The sequence below is a fragment of the Marmota monax genome, unplaced genomic scaffold (assembly GCF_021218885.2).
Source record: "Marmota monax isolate L192 unplaced genomic scaffold, Marmota_monax_Labrador192_F-V1.1 WCK01_AAM20220418_F8-fsc00038, whole genome shotgun sequence".
NCBI lineage: Eukaryota > Metazoa > Chordata > Mammalia > Rodentia > Sciuridae > Marmota > Marmota monax.
This window is the reverse complement of record NW_026692498.1, coordinates 770,956-796,951: the sequence shown is the minus strand read 5'-3', so window position 1 is coordinate 796,951 and position 25,996 is coordinate 770,956. Positions and strand designations below refer to the sequence as shown.

At 52.9% G+C, this 25,996-nt stretch overlaps 1 protein-coding gene across 4 annotated transcripts in view; it reads right to left on the bottom strand.

Moving 5' to 3' along the window:
• Positions 1 to 25,996, bottom strand: part of Ap2a2 (adaptor related protein complex 2 subunit alpha 2) — a 70,511-nt gene that overhangs the window by 16,719 nt on the left and 27,796 nt on the right. For 2 of the 4 annotated variants that reach the window (XM_046444686.2, XM_046444688.2), the window contains exons 3-10: positions 17,590 to 17,732; positions 17,087 to 17,280; positions 14,068 to 14,197; positions 11,371 to 11,472; positions 4,290 to 4,398; positions 3,352 to 3,502; positions 2,270 to 2,438; positions 532 to 669 (exon numbers count right to left, since the gene is read on the bottom strand). In XM_046444686.2, the coding sequence (XP_046300642.1) occupies positions 532 to 669; positions 2,270 to 2,438; positions 3,352 to 3,502; positions 4,290 to 4,398; positions 11,371 to 11,472; positions 14,068 to 14,197; positions 17,087 to 17,280; positions 17,590 to 17,732 (1,136 nt within the window). The remainder of the gene's footprint in view (positions 1 to 531; positions 670 to 2,269; positions 2,439 to 3,351; positions 3,503 to 4,289; positions 4,399 to 11,370; positions 11,473 to 14,067; positions 14,198 to 17,086; positions 17,281 to 17,589; positions 17,733 to 25,996) is intronic. The other 2 variants (XM_058579309.1, XM_046444689.2) reach the window with 1 other exon arrangement.

Sequence of the window (25,996 nt, the reverse complement as noted above, 5' to 3'; positions counted from 1 at the left end):
GCATGGAGAAGCCAGTGCCACCCCTGGGTTAGGAGCAGAGCAGTCAGGGCAGCCATGGGGCTCCAAGGTCCCCTCCCTCAGACCTGCTCTGTGACAGAAGCAGGGGCCTGCTGGGCGGCAGCAGCCTGTCAGGAATGTGCCTGCTGCAAGGCGACTGACAGGACTCACGAAGGGAGCCACTGCTCAGGCTGAGTTCAGCTAGAGATGCTGAGGACCAGGGAACCGGCCATGCGTCAGCTGCAGCTCAAAGGCAGCACTGCCGAGAGCTCTGCCCACAGGCTGGGAAATGCTGGCCGTGACGCACACCACGGAGGCCTCGTTCAGACCTGCCACACGGATGCCGCACTGAAGGACAGAGGTCCTGAGAAAGCCTGCTGCTGGGCAGATGTGAGGCATCTCCTTGCTGACTGGAAGGCCAGCACCAAGGGATCCTCTGTCGAGCGTCCTACAGAGCCCCAACCAAGCCTGCTGGACAGCCACAAGCCACCAAGGAACAGTCCAGAGGTGGGCAAGCCTGGGCTGAGGACTCACAATCTCCTCTCGGATGGAGTAGTCGGCTGTCTCCAGGTAGCTTAGCATCTCGGCCACAATCTGCTGGGCATTGCTGCGGTCACACATGGCGTAGAGCAGGTCCACCGCTCGCTGCCGCACACTCACGTCCCGCTCTGTCTGCAGGGGAAGGAGGGCAATCAAGAGACTGCCCCTGCAAACCACAGGCTGGTGGACAGTCAATGTCCCCTGAAGTGTGTGGCCCAGGGGTCCTGCATCTACATCCTGAGGGAGCCACCCAGGGCTCCCCATGGTTCTGCCCTCATCAGGCAGTCACTGCACCCACCTCCCTCACTATCTGTACCTGGAAGCCCAACAGACTGGGGGTCGCCAGACCCCTCACTCACTCACTCACCACCCCAACGTGGGTCAAACAGTCCCTCCAGCCTGGAGTCTAGCTCCCTCCCACTCACCACCACACCCACCTCACCAGCCAGGTTCTCTGTGCCCAGTGGTTGAGCCATGGAGGCCTCTCTCTATTGTGTGGTCACAGACTGGTTCCTTCTGCATCACCTGGGAACATCGCCCGGGAGCTCGCCTGGGAGCTCGCTATGACCCTGCCCCACAAGGAACCAGAACACGATGTGTGAGGAGGGTGGGTGTGGTGGTGAGCTGAACACCCCAGAGCAGCACAGAGAAGGGCCCGAACAAGGGCTAGAGCCATGTGAAGTGAGAGCTGTTCCCTGTCAACGACTACGGAAACGACTAGAACAGACACCAAGCCAGGACCAGAACCCAACCTCGACTGGTCCCCACACAAAGCTCAGGGAGCCACAGAATGCCAGGACTCGTAGACCTGCTGGGCCACTACCCACAGCTGGGCCAGGACACGTACCGTGACCTCCGCCTGTAGCTCTTTGCTGCTCCGGGCTCACAGGCAGGCCCGCTGGTCAGTCCTGCAGACTTAGGCAGACAGCAGAACATGGCGACCCCAGCTAGGCACCTCCAGAGCTTAAATTTTAGTTCTTAAAAAATATCTGAGGGGCTAGGGTTGTGGCTCAGTGGTAGTGTGCTTGCCTAGCATGCGTGGGGCACTGGATTCTATTCTCAGCATCACGTACAAATAAATAAAATCAATGTCCATCAACAACTAAAAAATTTTTTAAAAAAATCAGAAATCCTAGAAAAAGTGAATTTTTCTCTGCCAAGTGTGATTTTTCTTAAAAAGAATAAAATATCTCATCTTTCAGCCAGGTGTGATGGTGCCCAGCTGGGGAGGCTGAGGCAGAGGACGGCAAGCTCAAAGGCAGCCCCAGCAGTGGCGGGAGACCCTCAGCAACTTTGTGAGACCGAGTATCAGACATTCAAAGATATGAAATAAAGGACAGGGACAGGGCTCAGGGGTTAACATCCCTGGGTTCAATTCCTGGTACCAAAAAAAATTCACCTTTCTATCAAAAAAGAATCGCTCTGTTCACTGAACCATTAGATGGAACTCAGCAAGCAGGATCCCACAGGAGAGCTGTCCCACAAGAAGTCAGGACTGCTGTGGTCACACGCGTGCAGCCCAGAGTCCCACGCAGTGTGGGACTGGCCAGGCAGTGTGGCCTCAAGACACGGTGGGACCCCATGGCAGGGCAGATGACAACTAACCCAGAAGCTGTGCCCAGTCAGTGTGATGGGTGACAAGAGTCAGGCCACCACTTCTGGACCTAAATGCAACTGCCAAGGGGACCCAGCGGTGTCACAGAAGCACCCACGACTCCCACCATGGTGCTACCTTGAGGGCGTTGATGACAGTCTCAATGTGGGTCTTGACAGCCTCATGGGAGAACTCGGAGCTGGCCAGCGTGCACATGCTCTCCAGAGCCAGGTAGCGCAGATTGGTCTCCCGGTGCTGCAGGAACTGGCCCAGCTGGTTGCAGGCGCGCACGAGCAGGTTTGGTTCACTGCACAGGCAGAAGCGGGCGGGAGAGGCTTCCTCAGCACTGGTCACACCAGCAGGAGAGCCTTGGACCCTGCTGTGCACTGACAAGGGCATGATATGCCACCCAAGCAAGAACTCCCGGGGCCCGAGAGGCAGGAGCCCAGCTTGGTTCCTCAGTTGGGTGTCACACCCTACAGCTCCTGCTCCCTCTGGAACCTCCCAAAGCTCTGAAGAACCCCACCCACTCTGGAGTCTGAAGGTCAAGGTGCTGCTGGCATCAGGTCCTGACCAGAAAAGCAACTTCAATCAGCAGCCAGCTTGGTGCACACGTGTACAGGCAGCAAAAGGCCAGGGCAACCAGCCAGTGAGGAGGCACGAGGCACGCACAGGCAACTCCACGCAGCACCCACTGCTTCGGGTGACTCCGACTCTCTTTAAGTACATTCAGTGAGGACCATGAGGCAACCTCCAATTAGAAACCTCATTTCACACGGCTCCCGACCCTGATGAGGGTGGACATCAGCCTGCTGCTCTACAAGGAAGCAGTGACTCAAGAACAGTTACTGTCTGCCCACAGGCCCCGTGGGCCACACGTCCCCTCTCTGAGCCAAAGCACAGTGCTGTAGGCCCACAGGGGAGCAGGACAGCCACCCACAGCCCTCTGTGCTGTGTCCACAGGCAGGGTTGTCTCTACCACTGCCTCAAGAGACCTGGGCCAGCACAGGACACACAACCTTCTGCAGGACTATGGGAAAAGCCAATCGGGACACAGAAGCACAGAGGGACAGGAGGTGGCTCTGGGGATGGCAACAGTCAGCAAAGCATCTGGTGAGGGTTCTGGGGCCAGAGAGGGCATGCCAGGTGGCAGTGGGGCAGAGCCCATGGGGAGCAATGCTGAGAGTCACACCAGCGTGTGCAGGAGGCCAGCAACTGACCTGTCATGGTGGATAATCAGGCTGATAGCCTCGAACAGCACCGCATTCTTGGCGTTGGAATGCTGTACTTTCTTTGACTTGGGCGGCTCCTGGGCTTTGTTCAGGATGGTCTCCAGGCACTCGGTCAAGCGGCCTCGCACTGCAGGGTCTTCTAGGCAAGGAAGAAGGACTGGTCAGGCTCCCTGGCCTCAGACCCACACCTGCTGAGAGGCCCCCAGACTGGCACAGCGGATCTGTGGGGCCCTCGACACAGCCAACCCTAACAGTGGGGCAGCTGGGAGCACTCACAAAACCACGAAAGAAACCCGAGTCAGCACCCCATTCCCATGGCACGGACACCAGAAATGAAGGGTCCTGCACCTCAAAGCAGGCCGCACACAGAGCACTTTTACTGGGATACAGATCACCTTAGTGGAAAGGGAATAAAATCCACAGATATGGACAAACACAATGAAAAAATCTTAGGCTAAAGGGCCAAAGGCCTTCTATGCACCTGCTCTCACCCACAGGGACAGGAAGAGCTGCAGTGGCAACACAGAGGGAAGCCTCACAAGGCCTCTGGGACCAAAGGGAAGGAGCACAAGGACCAGTGATAACTTGGCGACTCCTGTGACATGGCTACTAGCACTGGTGACAGGCCAGCACAGGACTCAGTGGCACAGCACTGGAGTTGATGGTAAGCCCTGCTTCATCTCTAGCACCATGGAAAGAAGGCTTGTCTCAAACTGCACAGATCTGAGACCACAGAAAAGCACAGAGGAACCCTAGTCTTAATAAAACTGAGACACGGCTGTATCAGCAGAGGGAGCTACAAATGAAAACCAGGACTCCTGCAAGGAACTTCCCGCAACAGCAGAAGGCTCAAATCTACTCAAAGAACTAAACCCTCCCGGTGCAGGTCTGGGTAGGCCGACTTCCCCTGCCCCGCTGGGCATCACCTGGGGGTGGGTAGCACTGCAGCAGCCTTAGGAGCTTGACCGACAGCCAGGGCGCCGGGACAAAATAGTAGGTGTAATCCTGAAGATCTGTTGAGGCCGACGTCACAATCTGTAACACAGAACAGGTGAGAGGTGCTGACAGCAGGAACCCCCAGAGGGCACCCAAGAAGCCACGCTGGCTCCTGAGGCCATGCCCATCTGCAGATCCACTCTGTTCCAGGTGCACACACAGCACTGCTTTCCTGTCTCCACATCAGGCACACTGCAGGCCTGTGCCACGCCCCAGTGGACAGTCCTGTCCTGTCACCATGATGCCTGCCGTGCTCTGCAGCACAGAAGGGTCACAGCAGGTGCCAGTCAACAGCCAAGCAGCAGTCCTCTCTGGCACCCCACTCTGTGATGCCTGAATGTGACATCAGCCTTTCCTCTGAGGGCTGGGGAATGAATGGCATACCAGAGCAAGAGCTTTAGGCCCCTAGGAAGGGAAGAGACTCCTTGAAGAAGCCAGAGTTCTGACCCCACCCAGGCCCTGCAGCCCCAGGCACGGACCTCTGTAGTGAACTTGCTGAGTAGCAGCAGGCTGCACTTACAGCTCAGCACAGCCCTACACAGCAGACCTCACCATCCTTGGAGAAAGGAGAACCTATGGCTGAGACCTCGTTCCTATTGGCACACAACCAGGGTCTTCCTCCTCCTGCTCCAGGAGCTCAGAGTGGCTCCTCCTCCCCACAGAGCACACGTGTGATATGGATGCCAGCATGAACCCACCTGAGAAAGCTCAACCAACCCTTGCCCTAAGCTAAATGGTACTAACCTAAACTGTGGTTGTACACACACCTCCTGCAAGAAGCAGAGCTCAAAGCTGCTCAGCAAAGAGAGACCGACAGGACAGACACGCACTGCCAGAGAGCAGAGGCAAGCACATTAGGCAGGCACCACACTGTTTCCCATAGGGGAATTCCTACAAAGGAGACCCTACTTTAAATGGCTTCCAGTTAATTAATTATAAAAGTGTCCAGCAAATTAAAGATAGGAACTTCTTTAACGTGATCAAGAAAATCAACAAGCAGTGGCCACATCTGCCATCCCAGCTGCTCGGGAGGCCGAAGCAGGAGGATTCAAAGCTCAAGGCCAGTCAGCAACTTAGCAAGAGCCTGTCTCATGATAAAAACTAAAAAGGGCTGGGGGTGTGACTCAGTGGTTAAGCAACCCAGAGTTCAATCCCCAGTACCCAAAAGAAGAAAACCAACAACAACAACAAAAAAGAAACCGTTCTACAGCAAACATCATACTTAATGGTAAAATATCAAAAGCCTTCCCAATGAGACAAAACACAAAATACTGATCACGACTTCTGTTCAACATCACAATGGAGGTCTGGACTGGAGCAATAATGCAGGTGAAATGAACAAATACGGGCTGGGAAAGGAAAAATAAACATAGATGATACAGTGGAATGTAAAGAAAATCCAAAGAAAGCTGCACATAAAGTACTATCAATCAGGGAATTCAGGGGGCTGGGGTTGCAGCTCAATGGTAGAGCACTTGCTAGCCCATGTGGGGCACTGGGTTCAATCCTCAGCCCCACATAAAAATAAATAAATAAATAAAACGGAGGTATTGTGTCCAACTACAACTAAAATTTGAAGGAAAAAAAAACAACAAGGAGTCTGGGAAAGTTGCCAACTCCAAGATCAATGCAAGACTGACTATAGTAGCCAGCTTTGGTGGCATAAGCCTGTAATCCCAATAGCTTGGGAGGCTGAGGCAGGAGGATTGCATCAAAGTTCAAAGCCAGCCTCAGCAAAGGCAAGGTGCTAAGCAACTCAGTGAGATTCTGTCTCTAAATACAATATAAAATAGGGCTGGGGGTGTGGCTCAGTGTTTGAGTGCCCCTGAGTTCAATCTCTGGTACAAAAAAAAAAAAAAATAAAAGATACTGTATCCATCTGTAACTAAAAATGATACAGAGAGAGAGAGAGAGAGAGAGAGAAAGCGGGGCCTGGGAGAAACCTGCACAGCATGCAGATGCCCAATCCACTGGAGGTCTAGAGGAGAAAGGTGGGGCATTTACAAGAATTGTACAAAGTGCCCAGAGTCAATATGGAGCAGGAAGAGGGTCTGAGCATGAGGAGATGGAGAGAAGAAAGGAGTCTGCCTCTGTGACCCCAACCCCAGCCTCCCAAAGTCTTTGAGCATTTGGGCTCAGTCAGCTGTCCCTGCCCCACTTCAAGGCCTAATTCTTGAGCTGCTCAGAGGAGTGGAAGTTTCCTTCCCACATCTGCTTGACCCCCAGCGTCTCCTCAGGTGCCGCAAGACAGAGGGAGAAGGAACAGGACCGCCTGCAGGTTCCTGCTGGGTGCCAGTTCCCCTGGCCCAGCCCCATTATCCTCCTCCCACACCAAGCAGCCTTGGAGAACAGCAGGGAGAACAATCTCTGCCCCCCAATTTAATCCAGAACCAACGTGATGACAAAGGAGCATCCCCTCCCCATCCCCTTCCCCTCCTACAGAGGCAAAAGGAATAAGAGAGAGGAAGAGGAAGGGACCCAGACTGGTCACACACTGCAAGGAAACACATCACAGGCCTGGCCAGGGCAGTTGGCAGACCTCCACTTCAAAGTGTGACGGTGCAGGCCCAGCAGGAAGGGCTATGGCCTGGCACAGAGCTGTCATCAGGGCTGTGGAAGGGCACAAGCTGGTCAGCGTCACCCTCCAGGGGAATTAAGCAGCCAAGTGGCAGTTTCTGTTTGATCCCAAGGTAGACAGCAATGTATGAGCATACATTCCCCAAGTCTGCCATACCCCTCCACTCCCTGCCCCTGCCCTCCAGTCCTAGACCTAGCCATGGAAAGTGCTGCCGACGGTGAAGCTGCAGGCCAGGAGACTCCATTCCCCAGGTCGAGGAACCAGGCTGTGACTGACAAAGGCACCCACAGGTGCCTGAGCTGATTCCCACAGCATTCTGCATCACCACAGGTGTTCCTGCAAGTGACCCTGGTGGGAGGAGGCTGTCAGGGGTGCCCCGCTGTCTTTCCATAGCTTGGGGATCTCAGCCTTGCAGTGGTTGTGGGCACTGCTGATCATGGTGCTGGAGATAGGCAGCCCTTGACTCCACCTCCTGAGGTGCTGCAGCTGAACTTCAGGCCTGGCAGCTGCTCCTCCTACCACTCGGCCTCCCCCAGGCTGGCCAGGCTGCCCCAGGAGTGGAGGGATGCCAGGGATGGGCCACAGAAGGCACGGGTGGTGACAGATGAAGGGGTGCCTTTCCTGGAGCATGACAGCTTGGTATGGGCAGGCTTCCCCCCCTGTGCCAGGGCCAGCCTGGGGCACCCAGTCCCCACCCTCCAGGGTCTTCCTATCCTGCAGGAGGCAGCTGGGGGGGTCACTCCTTGTACTTCTGGCTGTTCGAGGCCTCTCCGTTTCTTCCTGGGTGTAGCCCCCACATACCATCACCTCCATTTGCTTGATGTCCCCAAAGTTCTGCTCAGGCTCTGCATGTGATTCCAGCTCCTCAGCCTGTGGCTGGAGAGCACAGTGTTTACTTGGGTTCAGCACCAATGATCTCTATAGGATACTCTCAGTCTGTGGATATAGAGAAAGGGACCCAGTACTTCCCCTGAGGACACACTCCTACAGCTCCTTGAGGGCAAGGAGCCGCCGACAAGGGGTACAGCATGATGCCAGGCATCATCCACCTCTGGCCTATCGTACCTCTTGCCCTGGAACAGCTCCAGGGCAGCAAATGGGTGTTCCTGCGAAACATGTCCAGCTTCAAGCCCAGAGTGAACTCACTGCTGAGCTGAAGACTGTGACCTGGAAGTCTGGAGGTCGACATCGGCATCTGGCAGGAGGTCCCCCGCCCTCAGTCCCCATGCACAATGCTTTTCTAGAGTCAACAGTGCGCTCGGTACATCCTGGCTCCTGCGTCCTCCTCCCTGTGGCCACCAGGTACATGTCTCCTCAGTCTCCACCAGCTTCAAGAGCTTCATGTGTGGGGTGTTATAGGCCCTTCATGACGCGGGCTTCTTGCAACAGCCTCAGCAAGCTGCTGGGGTTCTGCTGGACCCTGCCTAGATGGCGACCTCCCGCTGGGCCAGCTTGCCTGATCTGAAGCAGGCAGTAGTTGCCCATGTGGGGCTGTTCCTCAAGACAGAAGGCGATGGGGTTCAGCAGCAGGCACCCAGGGAGCAGCTGGACCAGGACAGTCCTTTGCCAAAAGACTGCCACTGCCCAAAGTGCCATGCTAAGGCTGAGACGCAGATGGGAGGATGAGGCCTGAGCCGGACTGCCCCCGTCAGACCACCCCAGTCGGATTGCCAAGGCTTCTCTGTCACAGTTCCAGTGGTTGCCTAGGGCGTGTGCCTACCACCAAGACATCTCCTCTGGGTCCCAAGGGGCAGAGGCAGCTGGGGAAGGGGGGACGGGATCCAGGGATTCCCCATCTTCCCCTCCCCTACTGCCAACCTAGGAACATGAACCCAAAAGCTGGGTGCCATGATGCTTGAGTCCATGCTGTGGGAGAGGAAATGGTGGGGAGGGGGCGTCAAAGGTCTTAGCAGCCCACACAGTGGGTTCACAGGGTGCCATGGGGCAGCTCACGGAAAGGCAGGCAAGTGCCAGGGAGGGGCACAGAGCAAACTGGGGCCATCTATATGAAAGAATATTACTCAGCCTGAAAATGGAGTTCTGAAATATTCGGCAACACAGGTGAACCTTGAAGGCAAGTAAAATGAAGGAAATAAGCTAATCACAAAAGCAATCCTGTGTGATTCCACTCATGAGGTCCTGGGCTTGTCAGAATCCCAAAGACAGAAGGCCAGCCACTGGAGCAGGGGTGGGGTAGGGAGCCCATGTTTAATGGGGACAATATCAGATTCACAGGAAGGGAAGAGTCACAGTGTTATGTGTGCATTATTAAACCACTTCACACCACTGAATTACACTTGGAAAGCTAAGAGGGTGTTCTGTTACCTGTATCTTATATAAACAGACAGCAGACAACGGTGAAAAACTGGGCTGGGGTGTGGCTCATGGGGAGTGCACTGGCCATGGGGAGTGCACAAGGGGCTGGCTCAATCTCTGGCATCACACACACAAAAGTAAAAATTTCAAGCTACTGCTGGGCGTAGTAGCACACACCTAGAATCCATCCCAGCGGCTTGGGAGGCTGAGGCAGGAGAATTGCAAGTTCAAAGCCAGCCTCAGTAAAAGCGAGGTGTTAATAAGCAACTCAGTGAGACTCTGTCTCTAAATAAAATATACAAAGTGCTAGGAATGTGGCTCAGTGGTTAAAGCCCGTGGGTTCAATCCCCAGTACCCCAAAATTAAAGAAATAAAAAAATCAGGCTATCATTCAAAATAGCATTTTAAATGTAAAATATAGAAATACATGTAATGAAAGAATCTCAAAAAGATAAAATGCTATGGAAAGTAAAGACTATCTTGGGCCGGGGTTGTGGCTCAGTGGTAGAGCACTTGCCTAGCATGCATGAGGCACTGGGCTTGATCCCCGCCACCACATTAAAAAAATAAATAAATAAAATAAAGGTATTCAAAAAAATAAATAAATAAAGACTATCTAAATAAATAGAGAGAGATACCGCATTCATTCATAAAGTCAATCCAAAATCCCAGCAGGATTTTGGGGGTAGGGAACCAGGACATCAGGGTTTGCTCTGTGGGACACCAAGAGCCAGCCCAGTAAGGTCAGGAGCACAGGAGGAGAGTGCTTGAGGAGAGCACAGAGGAAGGCGCCTGGTCTGCAGGGCTCTTTAGCCTGGTCCAGGGTGCCACACCATAGAAGAGGCATCTGCACCACCAGCCTTGGAACACAGGCTCAGCAGCCGCACTCAGACAGCATTGATCACAGAGAAGCCTAGCAAATCTGACTGCACTGCTGTAGAACCTGAAGGCAGAAGACTCCATGAAGACCATGAAACACAGGTTCACAGCAATTTCCAAACACAGGGCAGGGCAACCCATGTGAAGCTGCCATTTTTGAAGATCAACCAGAAATAAATGTTGGCCAGTTCTAAGGTCCAAACTAATATAGCCAATAGAGTTCTCGTATCTAAAACAAACAAGGAAATTCCACGAAACAACAAAGACAATCCTGTAGAAAAATGAACAAAAGTCTTCAGCCCTACATAGGACAGATCCCAGCAGCCAATCCACATGGAAAGTACCACCTCACAGACAGTGAGGAGAACACAGCATAGATCACAATGAGAAGCCACAGTCAAGAGGCTAACCCCTGCAGCACTGGGCAGGGTACAGAATGGGTGCACAGATGCCCAGCATGGGTGCAGACGGCAAGGCCACTTTGGAAGCTGGGTGCATTGCCCCTCAACTTAGGAGAGCCACCCTGGACCAGCGTGAGCAAGAGAGAACCACAAGAGCCTCACTGTGGGGCTGGGGATGTGGCTCAAGCGGTAGCACGCTCGCCTGGCATGCGTGCGGCCCAGGTTCGATCCTCAGCACCACATACAAAGATGTTGTGTCCGCCGAAAACTAAAAATATATATATATATATATTAAAAAAATTCTCTCTCTCTTTAAAAATAAAATAAAAAATAATTTAAAAAAAAAAAAAGAGCCTCACTGTGAAGAGAAACAAGGGGCTCATAATAGTAGAAGGGCTCAACACATTGTGATCCACCACACAACCCAGATATCTGCAGCCTCTGAGACCAGGGGCTCAAGTCACACAGAACAAGCATGAGGACTACACATGCAGAGAACACGTGCCCAGGGATGGCTCACGGGACCCAAGATAGTCAAGGACGCCACTCAGGTGGGTGCCACCCAGGTGAGGACAGGCATCCTTTCCAAGAAGCCCCGTTGTGACCCTCAGCCTGCACAGGGGATGGAATAAATAGCAAACAGGACAGGCTTTGTGTGCTAGCCCTGCTGGGACAGGATTCTTCTCAACTAATAAAAAGGTTTAAAGAAACGTTAAGGGCTAATCAACCAGTTTCCATTCTTAAATTCACAAAGCATTCAAAAAAGTAAACTAAGAGATTAACTGAATAACACAATGAAGACTAAAGCCCACCCGACGACTGCCCCACCACACTCACTCTGCTCAGCCTGGAGACGGCCAGGGAGACTGAGGTCTTGAATTCCTCTGGGTTCTTCTGGGCCAGTGTGCTGATGAGGCTCGTAGCAGCAGTCACCACACCCTGAGAGACACAGCAACAGATGCCTGGTTTCAGGCAGACAGCCATGTGGGCCTCAGGCCTGCTCTGATGGACCCATCACATCTTTAAGATGGAGACAGTACACACAGTCTCCTTTACCCAGCTTCTCTCTAGAACCCAGGGAACGTGGCTGGCCCAGGCTCTAGCGTGGTCAGATCCTGTGTGGAGCAGCCTTTCTCTCCGCCATCTGTCCGCCTGTCGTCACCTGCTGGGCCGCCCAAGTGACACCACTACAGAGGCAACCAGGCCCACAGACTTGAGTCTTCAGAGCCCTGCCATGCCTCACTCCGCCCCTGAAGTGCCACAGCCTGGATGGAAACCCCCAAGCCCAGGAGACCCTCCCCTGCAGTGCATGTACACCATGCAGAACCCCCAGAAGGCAGGGTCCTATAAATGAAATCTCTTCAAAGACTTGGACTGAGTAAAGACATTCTCTTACAAATATAAGATAAAGGAAAAAATGAATGACTCTGATTGACCCTGAAGATGTGGGCAGTCAGCTCAGTAGTTGTCCACTTCAACCACTGCCAGAGCCTAAGGTTCCCACCCTACCTACTCCTACACTGAGTGGGGGAGTGGGTCCATGAGGGCCACTAAGGGCTCTCTTCCACTTCCTGATGGAAACAGGAACACTAGATTCAAGACAGACCTAACTGGGCATCCTGTACATTTGTCAATGGCAAGATAAATGCTGACACGTCTTCCCATGGCTGACAAAGAAGAACCTTTAGGAAACAGGATATGCAACATGCAAACCCACTGGGACAAAGTCTTTCACCACCCAGCTCCTAGAGTTTGAGATTCTCATCTTTGCAGCTGCCCGGCTCAATGGCTGCCAACTCAGGGCGTGCTCTCCTGTGCAGTCTTTCCAGGGAGTCAGGCCTGAGGGGACGTGTGTGCTACAAGGGCATGGCACCATGGCAGGCCATAGTGTGACTTCCACCACCTTCTCCCTGCCCCCACTTCTCCAGACATCAGCTCATTTCCTCATCCACTCCAGCCCACCCACTCCATCACATGACCACAGGGTCCAGGACCACCAAGCCCAGCTCAGGGCACAGCACGTGGCTCAGACCCATCTCCTTTCCCACCCTCACAGCCTCTGCACTCACCTGACACTGAACTCCTGACCTCCTCTGCCAGGCCTGCCCACACCTCACCTTGCCCTATCCGCAAGGCCCTGAACCCCTATACTGCTCTCTGATTAGGCAAATGACACCTTCCCAGGGACCCTGACCTTGAGGTCAGAGGAAGCCAAGCCCCAGGCCTTGCTCACAGCAGAGCTGGAGACGAGCTGTGCAAGGAAGAAAAGTGGCAGAGAGGACGAGGTACTAGGCCGTGAAAGGCTTCCTGGCCCTTATCTATTGCAAGCCTGTGGCCCAGAGCTTGTCCATCAACTCGCCTGGCAAGACAGAGTTGTGCACAGAAAAACCTGAAAGCAAACCAGGTCACTGGGGTCTCAGTCACAGCATGTCAGGCAAGAGGCACCGTCCTGCCACCCTGTGAAGCTCTGTGCACCTGAAGCCATGGGAAGTCTCCCTCCAGGCTGCATGAAGGCAACACCTGCCAAAACTCCACAGATGCTCACACAATGCAGAAGGCCTGTCAGCAGCAGGCTGGCTGTCCCTTAAAGCTCTACTACTCCACACCTTCACAACACCTGGGTCTGAGACTGCCGGACACCCTCTGGAAGCCTAGCTTCATCTTTCTGAGCCTTGGTTTCCTCATTTGCAAACCTGCAAAAGGCCCACTGGCCCACAGGGTCTATTGGCAGTGAAGTGTGACTACAGAAGATGCCTGGAAAAACGTCTTGCAGCTCACTGCTGAAGCAGGCTGCCCCGCCTGCAGCAGACCCACTCCTGCAATGGTGTCCTCAGAGCGTGCTCCCTGCACCAGGACCTGCAGGAGCCAGCTCCCTCTCACATCCCAATAAGCACAAAAGTCATCATGTGCTTGGGGACAGCTCAGACAGATGTCATTCCACAGCAAAATCCCACTGCAACCCCCATGCTCTCTCTCCTTAATGATACATGTAATGATTTTCATTTTTAATTAACTTTTGCAGAAGATTTCTCCTGGGGAAAAAGCAGGAACCAGCTAGCGCACTCACCCACCCACCCAGCAGGGAGACGGACCACCTGTCCAGCAGAGGACAAGCAACACAGCCACTGCTACCTCCCATGGCCCTGGCCTGGCCTGGGTGGCCTACTCCATGACATACCCTGACTGCTGAGTCCCTGAAACCTCACCCCATCTACAAAATGAATGACAGCTGGGCTCACCAGCACTAAGCCATCATGCCAGAGTCTACCTGGGACCACAGGATTCTACCTCCTAGCCCAAGCCAGGCAGCTGCCAGAAACAGTAGTGGGAATGTCCTGTGCGGGACAGGCTCTTCCAGAAGGCACTGACCTGGTGGTGCCCCTCCCCACAGGTGCAGGCCACCTGTGCACTGGCTGTGCAAAAAGTGCAGGGGCAGTTGCACCTCTGCTGGTCCCTGCTCCCTATCTGCAGAGCCGCACTGCCTCTTGGACCAAGGCTCTTCCCGGGAAGACTGCAGGGGGCTGGAGCACATACCAAATGCTGGTCGTTGAGGAGATGCACAACACGGGACGTCCAGTCACCCATGGGGACAAGGTCAGGAGACGTTCTGTACAGGCGCAATAGACACAGGGCTGCACTCTGCTTCACGCTGTCCATGGTGTCTCTAGAAGACAAGATACCAGAAGCTACTGCAGAGGATGACCCCCTGCACACAGTGGTGTAAACAGCATGCAGGATCACCAGAAGACATGAGTCAGGAGTGGTATGGCAGAGTCCCTCTGGGAAAACCTTCATCCTCAGCTCCCTCCTCTAGACTCGTCACCATTCCCAGGCACTGAGTGAGGCCCAGCTGTGTAGGCTGGCCCCACTCAACAAGGCTCCTCCTGGTTCTTCCCACAACCACAGGGCCACCTAAGAGGGACTCCCCTGCCACAGCAATTTCTTCTCTGGCCTCCAGAATGCTGTCAAGCCCTCCTGTAGCCACTGCACACATTTTGCCCTGCTCCACCCTGCCAAGAATGGGAGCTGGCTGGGTGCTCTGTGGTCTGCAGTGAGGAGGAAGGGCCCAAGGCACAGAGGCCTGGGGTGTGAAGGGCACCAGCACTGCTGCTAATGCCCAAGGCAGGGAAGGGCTTTGATTTGTGTGCAAAGATGAGCAAACGGGAGGTTTTAGGAGAACACACCTAGTGTGGCACAAAGGTGTCACTTCCATGTCCAGCCTGCAGTCACACCTGGCGACTACCCACCTGCCTTCCGGTCACATTGAGCCAAGTCTCCGGGCCAGCGTCTGGCACAGGGGCATACTCTCCTCTCTCTTCCCTCCCAGTGAGCAAAAAGGCCAGCAGCACAAAGGCTGCGTGCGGGTCAGTGCAGAGGACTGTTAGGGGTACCTGCCAAATGAGCCTCCTTCTCCACACCCCCAGCCAGACTCCCAAACAACAGGCACACCAGGAGATACCCTCCGGCTGCCCTGGAAAGAACCAGTCCACGTCCTGGGGACATTTAAGGTAGAAACAGCTATTCCACTTGGAAGAGAGATGAGAGCTTGGGGGCTTTCCTGCTTACCTTTTGTATTTGGGATTTTTATTCCTAAATGTGATAAAAACCAACATGAGAAATCCCTACATCTCCCCAGCACTATTCTAAACAAAACTTACTTCGAAAGAAAAGTTCTTTTAGACACAAACACCCAGAAGAGTAGCAGGCACCGTGCCCCTCCTAGCCCTACAATCAGATCTACTGGGCCTGCAGGGTCTGTGTGGCACCAGCCAACTGACTTCCTATGCACCGCCCTGAGTGGCCAGTCTCTGTGCCTGTGACAAGGATGCTGAACAAGAGTTGTCTGCACATTGCCCCAGGCCTCTGTCGACAGACCCTCCTAGGGCAACTGTCCATAGCATGTCCTCACAGGAGGGCCAAGGCCAGCCATCAGTGTGGACCCTGGGGCATTGCACTGGAACACCTGGGCCCAGAGCACTTCTAAACTGCTCCACAATGCTGAGTATCACCAGAGTCCCAGGACAATGATACCACCAGCCTCCAACCCTGCCCTCTCCTGCATCCCTATTTCTGGTGACAGGACTATACTCCATGAAGTTGCCTTCCGCACCTAGGAGCCTCCTGTCTCCAGGGACTGGAGGTCAGCAGTGTCCTCTGACCATGGCATCGACGCCAGAGCACTACTTTCAGAGCCACCTACTGCCCAGGGGACTCCATGGCTGGCCTGTTGCTGTAGTGAGCTTTGAAAGAGGCGGCAACTGTCCATAGCATGTCCTCACAGGAGGCCCAGCTGCGGAGAGATGCCAGCCCACCTGTCAGCTATAAGAGAGCTCTTGCTTGGTCTTCCTCCTCACCCTCACTTACATGCAGCATGTGGGTGACCTCAGGGAGCACTTTGCAGGGATGACCCAGCTTACATTCAATCCACCTAGATGCTCACTGAGCACTCCCTGTGGGCCAGTCCTGTGCACAGTGATGGAGGAAAGCGGCAGCCACAGCTGACAGAGAGCCCCGCCACCACTGCTCAGGACAGGTCAGGCAACCCAGAGATGTCCTGTGCACAGGGCTTTGCAGTGACTGAGCAGGGAGGAGGGCCTGGGGTCCTCGCTGGCCTCTTCTCAGACCTTCCTCCCTAGCTCTGATATCTGGCCTGTGCTCTGCTCAACACCCACTCAGACCCTATCCATCTCCTTCCATCTTGGAGGTCCCGCTTCTGGCTGAACTCCCACTGCAAACACAGCCAGAAGGTACTACCACCTTCCTCCAAGCCTTGAAACCCTGTTCAATCACTGACAGTCTCCGCCTCTTTCAGATCCTGCTTGAAGGTGCAGCTAGGCACACGACCCTGTGAGTGTGGTCCAGCTATCCAATGCCAAGGAGCACCAGAACAAGCACGTGGTGGTTTCAAGGCCTAGGCTGTCTGAACCTCTTCGAGAGCCAGCTACTCAGCCCACTCAGCTGCTCTCCCAATTAACGGGGAGGGGGCAAGATGACTCAGAATCCCCAGGATTCCACAGCATGGCCTCTTCTCCTAATGTTTCTGGGAAAGGCAAGAAGCAGAGCTGGCACAACAGGACACCTCTGTGCCTCCCCATCCTGGTGCCATGCTAGGCTGGAGCCCCTTCTGGCCTGGCTGCTGCTGCCTGGGCAGCACTTCCTTCGGCAACGTGTTGTCTAAATCTCGGTGGCCTCAGGGAGGTGCAATCTGACGGGACTTCACCCAAACTCTGAACCAGCAGCTTTTTTTTAAGAACTAGTGACTGAAGCCAGGGGCACTCTAACAATGAGCCACATTCCCAGCCCTTTTCATTCTATTTTTAAGTTGCTGAGGCTGGCCTGAATGTGCAATCCTCCCCGCCTCAGCCTCTTGAGCCATTGGGATGACGGGCATGTGCCACCATGCTCAGCTGAATCAGCACATCTTGACCTAACCTCAGAGTATGCCACATGCCCATAACACAGCTGGGAGGCCAGACCACCTGTGTAAGTGGCATCGCGCACCCAAGGGTTCAACATGGACAGAAATGGCAGCCCAGAGCCCCCAGATACGCACCCTGCCACGAGGATCTTGGGGATTTCCCCGGCAAAGGCCTCAGCCATCTCACGGCTGCCCACGTTAGCGATGCAGTGCAGAGCCAGGCCCATGAACGTTGGGTTACGGCTGGCCAGGTCATTCTTGATGGCGTTGTTTATCAAGCGGATCAGCTCACTGTTGGAGTTCACCAACACGGAGATGAAAAGGTAGCCCTGTGTTCCAGGAAGGGCAAAGTCATTCAGGTAAATGTACTTCCCAGCAAATGCACCAGCCCAGACTGCAGGGCACATCCCCGGGGCACAGAGGTGAGGTCATAAGGAGAACAGCAGGAGAAGCCACCTCACCAGAAGAACCCCACCCCAGGAAAAAGGCCCGCCCTTGCATTCCCCCTGCCCAGGAGCATCCATGTGGGGTGGAAAGGGCGGGGTCCCAGGGTGTTCACTAAGCGTCCACCCAGAGCACAGAGTGGGACAGGAGAGTGAGGCCAGTGGGCATAAGACCCACCCTGCCTCCACACTCACAATCTGCTTTTCGGTGTATCTATTTGAACTCAACAGGTTCACAGCCTCCATGTGTCCAAAGTCAATGTCGTGACCAAGGAGAAAGATGAAGAGCAATTTGCAGACATATTTTTTTTTACTGTAGCCATCAAGAGCCTTGTCACCTAGAGAAAGAGTGAGAAGAGGGTCAATTCTAGTGAGTGAGGCTGGGAGAACTGGCCAGTAGAGCAACAGGGGTAGTGAGTAGACCTTCACAGGGACAGGGCAGTGGGGCCTGGGCCAGCAGCCACAGTCCACATGCTGAGCATCCCCTTTAACAAAGGAATGCCTGGCAGCAGAAGCTCCATCCTCCCAGGACAACCCCGCAGGCTGTACAGCAGTCTGGACCTCCCCTGTCCTGCCACAACCCACCACAGCTCCCGCAGTGCTGGAATTCACACGTCCTGCCACAAGCTACAAGTCAAGTTTAAAATGTGTTTATTAATTTAGATAGATAAACATCATCTAAATTATCTTCTACTTCACAAGTTTTAGAACAAATCACGTAGCCATGAGAGCCACATGCAGACAGCATTATGGAACCACCACAAGACCATGGCAAGGTGGGTCCAGAGCCAACACCAGTAGACATACCTCTGCCCTCCCTTCCACCTCCAGCCCCACCAGGCAACACTGGCAAGGTGGGTCTTCTCACTGGGTAGGGTCAGCACATGGGGCTTACGGGAGGGCCCTGGGAGGATGGCTGAAAAATAAAGTCCCCTACAAGGGTTGACAGTGCACCGACCAGCTAGAAACCACAGGTGGCATGCCTGGGGACCTTCCTGTTCTTCAGCAACAAGTCAGCAGCTCATGTAAAAGACCTAAAACATAAACAAGACCAGCGCAGACTCCATCTCCACCCTGTTCCCTGGCACAAGCCCACGGCACCTCCCCTGGGAGAATCCAGCAGTGCATCTCCTGCTCGCTCCAGAACCTGCTGCCTCTGGAAGCCTCCTCTGACCACAGCCCAAAGCTCTGCTTACGCTCCTCCTGCTGCTCAGGTGAAGCACTCTGACAAGAGCATGGGGCAGGGAAGCAGCTGCTTCTGTGGAGACAGCGAAGGGGCTCCAGCCCTGGACCAGCAAGTCCTCTTGGATTCTACTCCTCCCAGACCCAGAAGTATCATGCTTCCTATGGAGGAACACAGCTGGAAGGGCCATTGTGGGTGGGTCAGCAGGCAGGCTGAGGACTCGGGTTAGGCCTCTCAGCCAGACCAGAACCTTGCCATGACTCTCTCCACAGGTCCACAGCACCCAGCTTTCCTCTGCAGCCCCATGTGACTGGCTAGGGCAGGGGGCACCCATACCTGTGCAGGCCCCCAAAAGCTTGCGCTTATCTTACTAAACAAGCAACTTCTCCAGTCTCAGGGGATTAAGCCTCCCCTATGCTCCTTGTCCTGCCTTGGGGACACACAGGCCCTTACATCTCAGCTACTCTCCCCAGAGTTCAGTGTCCTCTCTCAGATGAGACCCAAGCTGTTACCAACTTCAAACCGTTAGATTCAGTACTGAGCTGGGCTTGTTCCCCCCGCCCCTCCAGTAATTTCAAAATGCTAAGGAAACTTTCACTTCCTGGACTGTAAAATGGGAAGGATGTAGCACTGCCCACCTGTGTGGCTTGCTGTTAAGATCAAAGGACAGGGTAGGTAGAAAACCTCCTTCTGAGCAAGGACTGGGACTCTAGGACAAAGGGGATGACTGCCTGGTAGGCCTGGCCACAGGTGAGGCCTTCACTGCTCTTTGACCCCTCCAGGCCCAGTATGCTCTTGGGGTGCTATGGAAACAAACAGGGTGCTGCACACAGAACTCAGCAGTGCTGGGGACGAGTGACCAGGACTGGTGTGGAAGGTCTCCTGGGAGGGACGAAAACCATGCTATAGGCACCACAATGGTACCCGCCCCGTCCTCTGCAGCCCCAACCGGCACCACCTCAGGAGTAGCTGGGCTATCAGCCAGGTCACTGCCAGGGCCCTCACATCTAAAGAGACCCTGGCACTGGGGGTGGCTCCACAGGCCTGTGCTGAATAAAGAAGGAAAGAGTAATCAGACCACTGCAGCTGGAATACAGGCTGCCGAGGTGAAAACAAAAGACATCCCAGTCGTCCCAGTTACGGATTCATGAAATTTAATTATAAACGGACAACCTTCATCCCATTCCCGTTATCTTAGGAATACAAAGTGTTCTCCCCACAGAAGACTGCACCAGGGCAGGGTGTGGTTCAGTGGCAGGGTGCTTGCCCAGCACATGTGAGGCACTGGGCTTGATCCTCAGCACCACACAAAAATAAGTAAATAAAATACTGTGTCCATCTACAACCAAAACAATTTCTTAGATCAATTGACCCTAAATTAAATGTAAGCCTTGGGTTCAATCCCTAGCACTACCAAAAAAACAAAAAACACTATGCCAAGTACTGTATTAATTACCTTGAATTAGCTGTTCCACCATGTATACACACATCTAAACACCAAGCTGAAGGGGAAAGAGGAGGCGGGAGTGGGCAGGTGGGGGCAGGAAAGATGGTGGAATGAGGTAGACATCATTACCTTAAGTACACGTATGAAGACACAAATGGAGTTAACTCTATTTTGTGTACAACCAGAGATATGAAAAATTATCTATATGTGTACTATGAATCCTAATGCATTCTGCTGTCATATGTAACAAATTAGAATAAATAGAAAAAAATTAAAAAGAAGTATTGAGACATCATGATAGGTCACTGGGGACCCTGCTCTTAAAGTAGTTTCTTGTGGAACTATGATTAATTGCTCATAAAAAGATTGCTATGAATGGGGGAAAAAAACACCATCTGCACACTATAAATATGTAGAATTTCTGCTTATCAATTAAAATTCCCAACTGAAAAAAAAATAATAAAATATTTTTTCATATTAACTCACCAAGTCTTCAGTTATAGTTACACAATGAAACTCAAACATAACTGCACCTGCTTGTTTTGATGTATTTTCTAATATAAAATGCTTACACTTCCTGGCCTGGGCAGGCACCTAAGTGAGGGCCAAGGTGTGACCAGCACTCCTTGTGCAGCCCAGCAGGTCCCCACCTGACCACAAGACCTTGGCACCAAGCTGGCTTATGCTCTTGGCCCCGCAGCCCACAGACCCTGAGGTGCAGACTAGGCTGGGGAAGGGGCTCCAGTGCACCAAGGCTCCCCAGGTCTCAGATGGGAACCTCCCAAGTGGGCAACAACAGGCACGACATTAACTAACCCACACGCTGCCTGGAGCTAGGGCTTAGAACTCCACATGGAATGAACCTCTCAGTGACTTCTCAGACACAATTCTGAAGCCCCAGAAGGAAACTGGATTGATCAAAATGGCCACTATTGAGTTGAGGCTGCATGCAGCTCAGTGGTAGAACGCTTGCCTAGCATGTGTGAGGCACTGGGTTCAATTCTCAGCATCACATATAAGATTCATCAACAACTTAAAAAAAAAATGTCCACTGTTGCACCAGTGGACAAGGCAGCCTATGGAATGGACGATGTTTCAAACCAAATATCCAGTTAGAGGTAAAACTCAGAATATGCAGCATCAGTGGCAAAATCAGAAACAGGAAAAGGCCTCAGAAAAGCATTTCTGCAATGAAGGCAGACAAAGGCCACAGCACACAGAACAACACTCCTCACCCCTAGCTACCAGGAAATGCACATCAACGCCATGACAACTGCCTGGCTGGGAAGGAAGGGAAAACAGAAACAGCAAGCTTGTCAAGCAGGAGAAACAGCCCCTCGGGTGCTGCTGGCAGGAATGCAAGACAGGCGGCCACTGTGGAAAACAGCACAGGGATCTTTAAAACACCAGACGCACACAGCAGGCTGGGCGTGGTGCAGTGGGGTGCACCTGCCCAGCATATACAAGGTCCTGGTTCCATCCCAACACCACAAAGCAGGGCACACCTGTCATCCCAGTGACTCCAGAGGCTGGGGCAGGAGGACCCCAAATTCAAGGCCAGCCAGGGCAACTTAGCAGGACCCTAACTCAAAATATCAAAAACTTTTCAAAAGGGCTGTTGATACAGCTCAGTGGTAAAGCAGCCCTGGTTCAATCCCCAGTACCACAAAAAATAAAAATAAAAGAAGCAATGAATGAAAATAGAACCCTGATCACATGGTCAGGTAACTCTGCTTCAGACCATGCTGTGGTCTGAATCTGGAACATCCCCCAGGCTCCTGTCTGCTCCCACCGGGCACAGTGGTAATGTTGGTGGGGCCTGGCTGGCTAAGGCAGGCCAGCCCACAGGTTCAGGTCTCTGAAGGATGTGCCTTCTCCCGGACCCTTCCTCCTGCCCTCTGGGCCCCAGCAGACATGGGGTGAGCAGCCTCCTCTGTTGCACACTCCTGCCTTGACATTCTGCCTCACCTGAGGTCAAGCAATGGGGCCAGCTCACCCTGGACTGAAACCTTGGAGACCGCGAGGCACAACAGATCTCCTGCCCTTCAAGCTGTCTTTCTCAGGCACCCTGAAGCAGCAATTGTGTTTCAGTCGGCTTTTTGACTGCTGTGATTCAAGGACCCAACCAGCACAACTGCAGAGAAAAGGTTTATTCAGGGGCTCACAGTTTTAAAGGTCTTAGTCCATAGAAGGCTGGCTCCATTTCTCAAGGCTCGAGGTGAGGCTGAATATCATGGTAAGGGAGTGTGGCAGAAGGAACCAGCTCCCATCATAGTAATCATTAAACAGACACAGTCCATACGCCAGATACCAATATATCCCCAAAGCCCCATCCCAATCCCACCTCCTCCAGCCTCACCCACATCAGCTCCACTCAGTTAATCCCTGTCAGGGAATTAATTCACTGATTGGGTTAAGACTCTCACAACCCAATTGTTTCTCCTCTGAATCTTCTTGCACTGTCTCACACGTGAGCTTCTGGAAGACACCTCACACCCAAACTATAACAAATAGAAAGCCACCATAGGGCACAGGCCCCAAAGAACTAAAAGCAGGGTCCCAGACCCTCACTCAGCCATGTGCACAGCAGCATCACTCCTACCAAGAGGTAGAAGCCTGACCGCCTGCCCCGCTCCCATCTGCAGGAGAGTGGGTGGGCATGGGGTGGTGTGTGCTGTGCACTCAGTGAAGCACCGTCCAGCCTAAAAGGGGAAGCCCTGCCTACACTAAGGCATGGAGTAAATTCAAGGCAGGATATTAAATGAAAGAGCTGGAAATGCAAGGACAAATACTGTGTGGTCCACTCATGAAGTCCCCAGGCATCAAAATCCTAGAGGCAGGGGCTGGGATATAGCTCAGTTGGTAGAGTTCTTGCCTTGCATGCACAAGGCCCTGGGTTCAATCCCCAGCACCACAAAAAAAAAAAAAAAAAAATTAAAATATAATAAAATCCTAGAGGCAGGAAGATGACGGGTGCCAGGGCTCGGCAAGATGGAAAGGCCTAGAGACAGGCTGGTGAAGGCCACACAGAAGAGCAGCCGGCCAGAGGGGATCAAGGCTTTCTTCTACCTGCAGTGCAAGGGGTGGAACCTAGGGCCTCCGGCATGCGAGGCAAGCACCCAACACCTGTGCCATCCTCAGCCCCTAAATGGTAAATTTTAAATTATGTGAATGGTATCACAATTTTTAGAAATTTTAAGTACAGTAATAAAGTATCATTAGACAACCTGTCATCTTTAATAGAATGGAAAATCAAATTATGAGTCTTTTAAGCAAAAAATAATAATGAAGTACTTTTACCATAAAAAATCAATTATGAAATTAACGTGACAATGTCACCCACCTGTGGCCCATCCCAGCACAGGCTGTCCTGGGTTTGCTTCTGTTTTGGGGTTGGGGGTCTATGTTGCCCAGGCTGGTGTCTGATTGCTAGACTCAAGGGATCTTTCTGCCTCAGCCTCCCAAGGGCTGAGTCTACTGGCAGGTACCACGGCACATGTGGCTTTCTGGATAGCAAACCTCAAGATTACAGATTTAGTTCTCTACTGACCAGGGGACTACTCAAGTGTTATCCTCCTTTAGTCTGTGTTATTATGAGAAACAGAAAGTCCAGTAGTTCATTTTCAGAACAAGGTATTTAGCCTTTAGTTTAAAATTGAGATATAAGAAAGGCGGCTGGAGGGGAGAGCAGAGTGGAAAGTTATAAGCAGGTAATACCAGAGTGTAAAAACTCACAGCCCCAGTCAGGCATGGTGGCACACACCTGTAATCCCAGCAGCTTGAGAGGCTAGGCAGGAGGATCTCAAGTCCAAGGCCAGCCTCAGCAATTTAGTGAGGCCCTAAGCACCTTGGCAATACCCTGTATCAAAAAAATAAAAAGGGCTGGGAATGTGGCTCAGTGGTTAAGAATTCACAGTCCCTTGACAGACAGGAGGTGAGACAGAAGGGGCCTAACCTGACCAACAGAGATAAACTGTGTATGTGCCAAAAGGCACTCAACCCAGGGGACTTTCCCACCACAAGTAAACAAAGGGAGGTAAGGACAACCTAGGGTTTATTTCTTTGAATAGCACAATAGGAGACACTAAAACCTAGGCCTGTGCACCCCAGAGAACCAAGCCAATGAGGAGCCAGGGGAGGGACCTTGCTCCTGGGGGATGATGCTGGCTGTGCTGCTGTATGGGCCTGCTCCGCAGACACCTGCTCTCCCAAGACTGCCCTGAGCTCACCTCTGAACAGTTGTACCTCGGCCCATCCTTTGGGTTTGGACAAGGTGTGTTTCTCATGCCACCAGGTGTCATACAGCCACGTGTATGTCAAGCTCTTCCACACAGGGACCACTATTCACCCAAGCATCCTTAGCTTCCTTTTTCATGCTCATGACCCTGAACGACTTCCCTTCGCACAGGCCTTCTGCTGGGAAATTCTGTTTGTCTTGAAAAGTCTTCATGAGCTTCACCCTCAGCAAGTCACCTTAGCAGGGGTGGCCTCTGGAACTGGCTACCACCTCCTTGGCACCTGGGGATGGTCACTGATATCTCCTGCCTGATCTTTACTGCTGGAGGCCAGCTGCCAGGCACGGGTGCTGCTCCTGTGGGGACAGCCCTGCACCCCTTCCAAGGCCCTATCTTGGCTCTCCCCTCAGCACACTCATGGTCCAGTTGCATGTGTCCTTTTATTTATGCTGTTTGTTTTGTGAACTCTTACCAGTTCTCAGCCCTGCGCTTCCCACAGGCTCTGCTAGCCAACTGCTGGCCCTCTCTCCATCTGCCCAGACAGCCTTCTGATCTACTCCCACAGCACCAGCTCTCTCTTCAGCTGCGTCAGTCGCCAGTTCTGTCCACTGAGTCCTTCATTTTGGTTACAGCGAGTTTCAATTCTAGAATATTCATCAGGTCTTATTTCAAGACTTGCTGTCACTTTTCACTTGCTGAGTTTCCCATGTGCCTTGTACTTCCTAAGACAGTGACAAGCCTTGATTGAACACCCTCTGGCTGCATTCCCATGCAGTGCAGCGCAGGCGCCTGCTCACAGCATTTCTCACGGAGCACCACGTCTCTGACCCCACCCCACGGGGTGTTCTCATGGCAATGTGCCTTCCTGCAGAGAGGACTGCTACTCCTCGCCTTGACCTAGGTTCAAGGTGTGAGACCAAGAGGAGCTCAAGCCATGAGGCATCCAGAGTGGGCCTGGGAAAGACCAGACTTGGCCAAAAGCAACTGCAGCTTGAGGTGGGCGGGGCTTTAGGCCCCCTAGACCAGGTCGGACACCTTCACCAGATCATTCTCTGCATGAGAAGCTGTCGAGCCCACTGGAGTCCACCGCCTCCCTGGCCTGCACTGCAGGCAGCGGCAGCAACTCCCGCCTGGTGACCTCCAAAGCATCTGTCTCCCAGGGCAAGATCAACCTGAAGGTAAATGCTACTCCAGGTGAGCGGTCACCAGAGCTGGTTCTGTGTGGTGGCAGTTTCTCTGGGGTCAGTGAACTTTGGGGCACAGCTGCTATCCCCCCTTGTGAGGGTCCCTGACTTCTGTTTAATACCTTAGGATTTCTTGAAATACAGAGTCTGCTTTTCCAAACTGTTTCCAGTAGCAGACTGGCCTCAGTCTTCTGCAGTGTCCAGAACTGGGGCCCCAACCACTTGTGCCACAAGCACGGAAATGTGGCTATCCACATGGGGCTTCACAAAGTTGCTGGGGAAAAGTGTGAAACACCTTCATAATTTCTCTCATTACATGGTGCAATGGTATTTCAAGTGTCCTGGGTTATCAAACAACCCACACTAGGCTCAGATATGTGCCCATACAAAGTGGAGACGGCTGTGCGGTCAGGGCCTGGGCTAAATAAAACATGGTTTGTTTGTTTGTTTGTTTGTTTGTTTTTAATTTGGAAAAACAGCATGATTGTTTTACTAATTCACTGCATGACTTCTATTTTTCCTACCTTTTTTTTTTGCTGTTTATACTGTAATT